We start from the raw sequence: 10,992 nt of genomic DNA on the forward strand, positions 1-10,992 counted from the left end.
CTCTCCCCCATCCCACCAGGGCTGGGGGGTAGGTGAGCAAATGGCTGTGTCGCACTTAGTTGCCGACTAAGGGCATATCAGCATCTCAGCCCAGTGCCACCACATGATGTTGGACCTCCTTCGCAAGAGGATTTCACGAAGGAAGAAAAACCCAAAACAAAGAATCTTGTCCCTGCCCATGGCAGGGGGGGTGGACTAGATGATCTTTAAAGGTCCCTTCCAACCCAAACCATTCTATGATTCTAGGGTTTCAGTACCCTAAAGATTCTCCAAAACCATCCAGTAACAGTAAGTCAGCTTGATCTACCAATTTCGATGAGATACTGGAGCATCTTGGCACAGAGGGTAACTTACATGCAAGAATGGAGAGCCAAGAAGGTGCATAACTTCATCTATGAGTCTTAACAGAATGAGAAACGTTGGGTCTTCATAATCAAATCTTCTCTCAAAGAGAATAGCAAAGGTGATGTTGGTGGGTGCCATATTCAAACATCGTAATTGGAAAGGTCCACCTAGAAATGAAGAAAATCATAAATGCATTAGTCATTTCTGGAGCAGCCCAGAGGTCTTCACAGAGGCTTTGTAAAGTAGCATGAAACACCCGATGCCATCTCCAGCTCACCTTTGAAGGATTTGATCAACTCAACGAGAAAGTGAAGCTCCTCAAGCATCCTTTCTTCTCCAAGATGCTTCCCCATGCCAAGGTCCCGCATGGTGGCTATGGTGAACCGCCGTGTCGTCTTCCAGAGCTCTTGAGAAGAAAAGAAAACACCTACGGAGGGATTGCATGCCCTGTTTGCCGAGGCGGTATGGGATTTTCTCAGAAACACCAAAAGCACAGCTGGGGAGCACATTGCAACCTGGTGGAGCCTGCCTGGGAGAGGACTGGGGGGCTCTGTGGGGGGCTGGCTTGGGAAAGCACCTCCCCAGGTAGGTTCAGGAGGGCAGGAGGCAATATTTTAAACAGTCGGGGGCTGTTCACACCAAAGCTCTGGGTTTGGCTTGTTTATAGCTTTGTCTTTTTGCAGCCATACACAGTAAAAAGCTCTGTGCGTGGTATATTTGTCTCAGGCTGACTTGTTTTTCCTTAGAGAAATGACCCAGCTGTTTCAGAGAGCAAGGCTAGGAGCAGATGACACTGCTCCGTCCCCGTCATGAACAGGACAAATGATTTCACTGAACAACTTGTGTTTTAGAGGATGAACTGTATGCTGTGCAGGCGGACAAGGAGGGGTGGCAGGGAGGCACCTTTGCTTACAGCTGGGGAATACCCCCCAGCTGGCTAACCCATCGGCCAGAAAAAGTGCCCAGCCAAGCGGGCACGGAGGTGTTTGGGTACAATTCAGAAGTCCTCCCTTCCCAGGAGGGCTTCCAGGACTGAACATAGTCTACCTCTTCATACGGTGGTTGGGAAAGTACCGTAGTGTACCCTTCCTCACACTGGGCCTCACTCTTAGAAACAAGATGAAAAAAACCCCCTCACATGCTCTATGCATTATATACATATTAGGTCATCAAATCTTTTCCTGTCAGCCCTGGATTATTCCCTTCATTGTTTTTCAATGTCTAGTCTTGGGCAATGTATTACTTTTTAACATGCAATTCAGAAACATGCCAAAGATCTGTTTACAGAAGTAATTGTTTGAGGTACAAACAGCCCGTGCTATTGCACTCTTGCCAGTTCTTGCAGTCTTTATCATGAGTCATGCGTGATCCACGCTTTGTCTGAACTCCCAGTAACCGTAGAAAAGAGACTGCACAAGGACCTCAGCCTTCACATTGTGAAAAATAATTTCCTTCCCTCTGTGCTGAAAAAAAAAAAACCCCTGAAACATGACCCAAGTGCCACTAAAAGCAAAAAACTGATACGGCAAATAAGATGATCCCCAGAAGTATTTTTCTTAAGAAAACAAATAACTGCCCGCAAGCCCCCAAAAATGTAGCCCTCGATGATAAGGACGCTGCTCAAAAATCTTAGAAACAACACATTTGAGAAACAGCATAGCAAGCACGTCCTTATCTTTTCAACCTGCCAGTACCGTTTCCATGTTGGATGTGATAGAATATGGGTATTGCTGGTCTGTCCGCAAACACATCCCCCGTGTTCAGAAGGGCATCCTTTACTGCCTCGTAGCCAGTCAGCACCACCACCTTCTGAAACCCCAAATGGACGGTGAACACGGGGCCATATTTCTCTGAAAGCTAGAAGGAGAGAAAAACCAGCGCGTGGAGGTCATCAGTGGGAGTGGTATGTCCTGCTGGGGTGGATAAAGGGTTGCCTTCCCTCCTCCTTCTGTGGCCAGAAGGGCTGGAGGGATGCCAGAGATAAAGCCCTGAGACACTTAAATGAAAGAGGAATCAGAACAAATAAACACTGGTCTGTTTAACCCAACAGCTTCTGTAAAGCCACTGTTTTTCTGAGCTGGTTGGGCTCAGTTTGGTGCAGTGGGTTAAAAGAGGCAGAAGGTAACAAGACATTTTGGGCACCAACAGCAGCATAAAAGCATCACCGAGATCTGCCAGACAGCTCTGGAGCAACTGCTGACCGGGCAGGCAGTAACGCCACCACAAGAGGATGAAAGAGCGGAGGTGTCCGAAATTTATTATAAAAAGTTAAATAAAAGCTTTGTTGCAATTAACGCAAAGAGGTATATAATATGATTCACCAAGGATGGACGTACGAAGGCATAAGAAACCACTGCTCTTTCAACTTGCCTTAGAAAATTACCAGAATAGCACTGTGCTGCACCATAGTTTTCAAGCCAGTGCACAGCAGGAGTTTATAATGAGATCTGAGAGAGCGGGTAGCAGGAGCTCTCTGGAGGCTCAAAAAGATGGTCCTGCCAGGCCTTACAAGGAATTAAGACCTGACTGAGAGCAATGGAGCCGAAACTGCATAAAGCTATCGTGAGATCAAGCCTGGTGTCCCATAAAAGGAGACCAGCTCTGGCGATGTAAACTAGAGGTGGCTCCAAAGCTTAGCAACCTCTCCTGCTGTACCAAAGCAAACAGGTAGCCCAGGCAGAGTCTAATCAGTGCTTCGGCAATATAGCCAGACTTGTTGAATTTATGCAAAAAAATAGTTCACAGGACACTGATTTCAATCATTTGTTCAAAATAAGGTTTCGGTTGCTGCATCATCTACTGTGCAACTTTCATGGGGAAATCCTACAGGGATTCTCCTTTCAGGGAGGATTTTCTACTCCAGGTCATTTGTTTGCTAATACCTTAAAAGTCTTCTGGCAAGTCAGCTTTCAGATCATTACTGCACTTCCACAAGCCCAATATAAAATCTCACCCCACCCGTAGCTGCAGCCCAGAGGACCCTCTCGCCATCCTCTGCCCTTTGCAGTCAGGGCAGAGCAGATTGCAAAGGGCAGAGGATGGCGAGAGGGTCCCCCGGGCAGCAACCATAGACCCCTTTCCCAGTTGGTTTCAGCAGTAGACCCCTTTCCCAGTTGGCTTCTTGATGCTATAGTTCAATGGGGTAAGAAGGCATTGGTGTGGCCCATGTGCCCAGCACCTTCCCCTGAGTTTGTGCTTCGCTGAGATGCCATCACCTTGCTCCGGGGTCCTCAGGTCACCTCTTTTCCAACCTCTGCTTTGCTATTCTTATATGGTCCATGCACCACCCCAAACCCCCTTCTCCCCTCCCTCCTCTGCAGAAGGATTTCTGGTCTTTCCAGCAAACAGGAACCACAGTCCAAACCATTTCCCACCTCCTAAGCTCTGGGTGTTGAGCCCACTGGGGTAAGATGATGATGCATCTCCACGGGCATCCTGGAGGCCCCTCACATGGCACGGTGATGGGAATGAGACAGGGAAAGCCAGCTCCTCTTCCCTACATAACGCTAGGCAGGTCAGAGGGCTGCTGGCAACCTGATGTTAAAAGGCTTGGTTGTAAGGTGCAGGATACTCACGCCCCATGTCCTGACATGGGGAATGCCCGCTGAGCCACATTTTGGCTCTGAGAGACTAAATACATTGAAATTTTCCCCTTTTTTTCTGGAAGACAAATGCAAGGCAACTGTGACTCCTACAGAGAGCCTTGTCTTGCGTAAGTCCAAGTCTTTCACTATTTCAAATGATTTCTCCTACATCTCTTCTTCGGGCTGTGCTATTATTAATGCCCATTCTCATGAAAAACTGGCAACACGAATAAGAAATACAAGCTACTTTGGCAACCACAATTAAGCATCCATCTTTCAACTTGGCTACGTGGACACTCAAATATTTTAAAGTATTTCACAACACAAGGAAGATGCCAAAATTTAGGTCCATCGGTCTGATCTGATGCGGATACTCAGAGTTTTCAATGTGTGAGTTGTTCTCATGTAAGCACTGCTCATATTTAACATCACCCTCTGCAGAGTTGGGATTTAACAGTTTCTTTGGTCATTCTGAAGCCTTTAAAACATCAGTTTTTTAAAAACGCATTTGGCACCAAAAATCATCTCAGAACTGTCACCAGAGGGGAATTTTAAATAGGTACATGCTGACATTCAACACCCCAGAAACAAAGGACACTTGTTCTTACCTTCATTAGTGACTTGTCTTGCCTTCTGATGTCCAGCAAATGCAGGTTGCCAATGATCGGAAGAGGAAACGGACCGGGAGGCAAATTTAAAGCTGATTGCTTAAAAACTTTTAAAACATAGAGCGCAGCTGATAAAAGCAATGCACACACCCCACAGATGAAGAGGGGTGTGAAGGCAGCCATATTTTGATGGAGCTTGCCTTTCTGGAAAGCCACTGCGGCACCTTTATCAGAATGCTCGCATTATCTTTATTCAGAGTAAATGATGTCAGGGTTTTTGCTGCACTTTGCACAATCTTCCCCTCCACCCCCAGCTCTCCACAAAAATTGGAGTTTATGTCTGCAAAAGGCAAAGTCCAAGCACAACTCGTGGAGGTGCAGGCTTGCAGGCTCCCTGCTGAGTGCAGCAGGGTAGGTTTGCTTCGTTTCCACAGATTCTTCTGCCTGCAATAATTTCCCAGCACCTGGGAGTCCCATACCTGCTTTATTATTAGGCATCGATCATGAAATTTCTCTTTAGATTTCCTCTTCAGCTCTCTGTTCCGTCTTCTTCATCTAACCTCTTCTCTGAACACAGACAACTCTTTACCTTCTGCCTTCTAGCTCTTCACCTTACAAACACCAGTCCCAAAATAATCCTTCAGGGTAGGCAAGCGTTGCTCATCCCACAGCACAGTGAAGGAGAATCAGGTCCTGCAGGCAAAGAGACTTGCTCCAGGCCACGCGTGAAGCTGGGTGGACAGCACCTTCCCTCCTCTTCCACCTTCTGGCGTCCTTGCAGTGAAGCATTTTCTCCCAGTGAAGGGAAACAAAACTGGGCAATCTTCACGTGCAAAAACCTCAGGACCCACTTGTTGCCTCTGCAGATTGGGAGCTCTGTTGCTTATCTCCGCGCTCTTCCTATTTATTGACACTTTGAATCTGGGCTGTTCTAAGGACCTATGCGGCGTGCAGACAGAAAGCTACTCCTCCTTACCTCGGGCAGCCCTATAGCCTGGCTTGAGCGAGTCGCCAGCCCTGTGTAAAACACCTAACAAGGCACTTCTACAATTCTTACTCTTCCTCACTGCAGACTACATTATAGAAAGCTCAATAAAATGCAGTTGCCGACCTCCTCTTGGTTTTTTCCCCAACAGAGGCTGGTGAAAAACAAATTCACTGCTGCAAACTCCAAAGTTGGAATTCAGTCTCGTCCCTCCCTCTTTCATGAGCGGGTCTTTTAGTGAGGGGCATTTCTTCCTGCTCCCCATCCAGTGTTAACTGGTACCACTTTCACTCTGTACACAACAAAAGGAATATAAAGATCATGTCTTGGGGAGCTGGATTATTGAATCAATATGAATGTGGAAGTTTTTGTAAAAGATCTGCTCTTCCCACTGGTTTCTGGCAGCATCTAACAGAGTGAGACCTGTCAGAGACATTAGTGGAAACACACGTAACTTTTGTAGAATTACCCCAATCTCACAAACGATGCAATGGTCCCATAGGTAGGAAAACAGCATTTGATATCTTTTTTTTGAGCCCTTTTAGATCACATGGATTTTGTACTGCTTCAATTCTGTGATATGAGATGGTGTCAGCCTTGGGGATGCTTTGGGACTGTTCCAAGGTGCAGCAAGGTTCAGACTTACACTGGACACAACGCACATTCAAACCTGGACTCTCCCATCCATCTCAGGCAGGCCACGGACAGACTGGGGAGGATGTGATCTCAGCTTACACCCTGTCCTCTCTCAAACCGTTCACCACCCGGCAACGGTCCATCCACCCCAAACCCACTTGTGTTACAAACAACAGCATTTGTGATAAGACCAGGAGACTGGGAGTCTGGATACATGCGTTTGCGTCCTTGCCTGGACAATGACTTGTCTATGGGGCTTTGAGGAGCGCGGCGCAGGGCTGTGCCCCGGGACGGCCCCGCGGCGCGTGTCAGGGTGGGCTGTGAATGCAGGTTGTGCCCGGAGCCCCGCTCCCCTGGGGCTGACTCAGCCCCCCCCTTTCGCTGCAGTCATTTCTGGGAGGTCTTCTGGGCTCCATGCAGAAAGGAGGTAAGCAGGACATGGAGTAGGAACGGCATCTTCTCACACCGTAAGAATTACCAAAATCAAGAGACAGAGAGATGTCACTGTGACACTGAAAATGTCTCGATGATTCCCGAAGGGAAGGGAGCAAGGAAGCGACCAGCCCACCGCTCCACACCAGCCAGCCCGCCCAGCGGGGGGAAAGGTTACTCATTACCTGCGGGGTGAAGCAACCCGTGAAAGAGGCAAAGCTGGGCAAAGATAACAGCATCTTAGATGGCCTGCAAAAACATTTTTGCCTAAGAGATTTAAGTTAAAAATTAAAATGAAAATTAATCTTTATCTAGGAGTAAATGATCTCTCTGAAAAAAATCAAACCTCCCCAGTCAGGGCAGGGTCACGTCACAAGTCACAGGAGAAATTACGGAAAGGGAAGCACAGAAAGAAAAGCCCTTACACAGAGTGCCCCGGGACCGAACCACCCATGGATTTGTAGTTGGGAAAGGAAGCAATTCCTTGGGCTGTGTATAATTATTTGGAGGTCAAAGCCCTTCCAAATCAGCCACTCTTGGGCAGAGAGGACTAGAAAGCAGAAACTGAGGTCTCCTTCCCTGCATCTGCCCTTGGAGCCAGCAATGGGCAGGTGGGGATAAAATTCAGACTGTGATAATCACTATTTCTGGATGTATCCTACTGTAGCTTTGCCTGCTCGGGAACAGCATGCCGCTCGAGCCCTGCTCCTGCAGGAATCAGGAGAGCGAGCCTTCAAAATCTTGCACTGTGGTATTCAGGACTAGATTGATCAGGTGGATAAATCTGTCCCCCAGAGCATCACCTGGCAATTTTGAGCAGCATCACGTTATTCACCAGCCCGCACAGCAGCTGCGCGCGGAGCGCGTTGGGATGCGCTCTCCAACCCTGCAGCAAAGTCCCTGTCGCAGGCAACTGCGTCCCCGGCCCCTCCCGTAGGTGGGCAGCACTGACGAGTTCATGTCCCTTCTGGGCATCTGCTGGCTTTGTGCAACAAACAGGAAAGAATTTAAGTTCTGCTGTAGAGAAAAGGCCTCAGTCCCAAAGCAGGTTGCCCAATTCCTTTATTCTAGAATATTTTTCAAGGTGATTACAATGAAATAGCCTCGCAGCAGCGGCGAATGCTCCGTCCCCTGCCCTAGCACACTGGGCAGCTCCACGCTGAAGCTGCTTTACCTGACAAGCACTGGGCCGAGACATTTAGTCTCTCCAGGGGTCAGCCTGGCAGAAATTCTGCTCTCAGACCTTTTAACTCTTTTCTCCAGGGTTTGCTCTTCATCATCACACTGGGCTCCTCCTTCCCCAGCACCACTGGCAAACCCAGCTGCAGCACATTTTAAAGGAGAATTTCCCGTGCTTTTTAAATTCTCCTTCCCTGGCATTCTCATCCCATCTGCCCGGTCTCTGATCCTCGAAGCTTCAATCCCAGGTTTTAGCTGGTGCTTAACTATGCACAAACGTGTTAAGATGAATACTTTTTCGCTCCTCTCTTTCCGCATAAAGATTTCAGCTTCTCGCCCTCCCTTTTCTCTCTGAAAAAAAACTGCTTCCCGCTCCGATCTGCTCCCTGATGGTATAGGCAGCCCTGCCCTGCCTGCACGGCGTTTACCTGCACAGCAAGCTCTGCACATCCGAGCCTGTGCCTGGGTGGCAAAGCCACGTTGCCATCCCCAGCGCTGCAGGAACAGCCACCTCAGCTGCCCACATCACCCCGTGCCAGCCCAGGACGCATCCTCACGTCACCGCTGCCTTCCTGGCATCGACAGAGCCTGAGACCGGCAGTTCTTCCAAAGCAAACACGAAATCACGGGCAGGCAAAGCCTCCCACCTCCGCAGTCCCGCGTTGCTACACACCAAACAAAAGCCAACCTCGCCAAGATAAAAAGGTCAGGCCTCCAGGCTGGGATTTCAGGTTGCAACCGTGAAAACACCATTCCCTCCCTCCCTTTCCTGCCCTGCCCACGAGTGGGCTTTTCCTCCCCATCTCCACGCAGCCCCTCTCAAGCAAGCATGAGAATACCAGGGGGACCGTGCCCTGGGATGCCGGCGGGATCAGCGGGAGGCTGCAGGACCCGCGCAGAGGGGAGATCAGCCGGGAAGGAGCCAGCAGCCCTCCGGCGTGGGTGGCCTCGGCAGCACTTTCTCTGCTCCACGGATACAGCTTGCAGGCGGCCACAGGAAAAAACTAAGCCCTTCTCCATTTATTTTTCTTGCAAGCTGTGTTTTAAATATTACCCTGAACGGCCCTTTGAAGCAGCACGAGCTGCCTCAGACCTTTCTCTTCAGCTAATTAACACGTGCCGACAACCGTGACAGCCTGGCGCAGCGAAGCTGGGACAGCCCCGAGCAAGCTCTGGCCCAAACCCCACCGCCCAAACCCCTCCGCGCCTTGCACAGCCAAAATGCTGTTGACCCTGAAAGCAACAAGTGCCTTTAAGTCATTAATCCATGCACAAGTTTTGTCTTCTAGGTTGGAGCTGCCTGTCGTGAACTTGTGTCTCGTAACAGAGCTCGGGAGCACCAGCTCTTACTGGGTTTGGAGAGGTTTGGGGTTTTTTGTTCAGAGCTGCAGGCCAGCCATTTGTCAGAGGAAGGTTAAAGTGCTTAAATGGTGTTAAGTGGAATACAAGCTTCTCCAGTCCTGTGTAGATTGTCTTTTAAAAAGCCCCATCATAATTCTGCTGCACTCTCGGTTCCTGGGGTCCATCACTCATTTCAGGGATGCTGTTCTCCAGCGGCAGCACTTTACCCTTCATTTGAATGTGAAGTGCACTCCAGCAAAAGAATTGCCATTATCCCTGGTTTATAGAAGGAAAATCCAAATGGAGAAGGGAAAGAATTAGTTCAAAGGCCACATGAGACAGTGATAGAAACAAGAGCAGAATCGCGGTCATCGCTAACAGGCGTACCAGAAAGGGCGACACAGTGAACATGCCCCCAGCAGATAATGAAGTAACTCAATCTGTCACAATTAGGGTATTTTATCACCCATGGAGCGCCTGAAACATGACTTGCAGCTGTAAAATCCAGCCTGTGGTTTTCAACCTGTAGACTCAGAAGCGGCAATACCGAGAAACGAGCCCATCTCCATTTGGTCGAGATGGTTTTAAACGTTCGTTTTAAACGAACCCAGACCTCCCCTGGAAGCATTTTAAGGATTTGCAAACTGTGGGGTTCGGAAGCGCTAACGTATCACTGCACTGCATCCCCAGCCAAAGGGGCACCCCGCTCCTTTTGAGGTTACAGATTAATACTTAATCCAATCAGTAATTTTAAGTTAAAATGTAGCCGTATTATCTGACGAGGTTAACAGCATGGACAGTTATCAACCCGCAGTAAGTGACTGAGGCGCTTGCCCATTTTAAAGAAGGATTACAGCGCTAGCCAGCTTCATTTTCCTCTTGCTAGCGATTCTTCAGGAACCTGGCCATAAATCCTTACAGGTTTGCTCCATAAACCATTAGCCAGTAAAAATCTAATTAGGTCAGCGACATATGGTCTTGAACCAGTAAAAAATTCAACATTGGTGGCTACACTGTTATTAACCTCACAAAATGTGGATGTATTTCAGAAGCTGCTGGCTGAGCACTGAAAACTGTGTCACGTTCAGTCTTCATCAGTGAAACTTCTGCTCTCCTAAGCCAGAAAAAAAGGAAAAAGGCAAGAGTTTTGCTAATAAAAACTGCTTTTTTCTTGCTATCATATCAACTATGAGCATGAAGATCTTTTCTGAACAGGCTTTTCCCAGCCATTAAAATAGTCTTAGAGCTCCAAAGCCTTAGTGAAACAGGAGACGATGGGAAGCAAAGCCAGAAGTAGTCAGTACACCTTATGCATTGCAATTTTATAGTTATGATAACGTAAATCTGGTTGTTGGAATAAAATCTTCTAAGTCACTGTGAAGTATTTGCAAGTATTCTCCCTTTTATAAAGAAGAGCCCACTGTAATCTCAAAAAAAAACCTGAAGAAGAAATTCCTAGGTCTTTATCGCAGCTCTCGACTGACCCCACAACCAAAGCTGAGGACATCTGTGCAGGTTAGCCAGGCTATTACCCCAGACCTGCGAACCATGAGGTGTCACTCCCACGTCCCCACCATGTCCCCGCTCTCCTGAGCGACCTGCAGGAAGCACCACTTGGTCCTGGAACTCGTTAGATCAAGGAGCTTCCTAACTCCAGAGAACAGGGGATGTCCTCAGCTTGCCACCATGGTTTAAATTTCATCTCATCTCACTTACTTTGGGCTTCTGCCGAGTGGAAAGGGATTCAGAAGGAGCTGAGCTCTGGGATGAAATGTCTTAGGGAAGATGCATCAACTTCACCAAGGCCAACTCTTGTCCCTCTCGTATCAGCTGAGTTTTACCATTAGTTTATATTACAGCTTGCCAGTAACAACAGCAGGAA

The 10,992-nt window shown here is 48.3% G+C and overlaps 1 protein-coding gene across 1 annotated transcript; it reads right to left on the bottom strand.

Annotated features, from left to right (window-relative positions):
* Positions 1 to 354: 354 nt before the first annotated feature.
* LOC104076395 (cytochrome P450 2W1-like) lies at positions 355 to 4,748 on the bottom strand (the record flags this gene model as incomplete). The annotated part of the gene is made up of 4 exons (XM_009577239.1): positions 4,538 to 4,748; positions 2,040 to 2,202; positions 623 to 772; positions 355 to 512 (listed from the first exon to the last, which is right to left on the bottom strand). Coding segments are annotated over exons 1-4 (654 nt in total), but the record flags the coding sequence as incomplete, so codon positions are not given.
* Positions 4,749 to 10,992: the final 6,244 nt, after the last annotated feature.

Source organism: Fulmarus glacialis, unplaced genomic scaffold, assembly GCF_000690835.1.
Source record: "Fulmarus glacialis isolate BGI_N327 unplaced genomic scaffold, ASM69083v1 scaffold37314, whole genome shotgun sequence".
In the NCBI taxonomy this organism is placed as follows: domain Eukaryota; kingdom Metazoa; phylum Chordata; class Aves; order Procellariiformes; family Procellariidae; genus Fulmarus; species Fulmarus glacialis.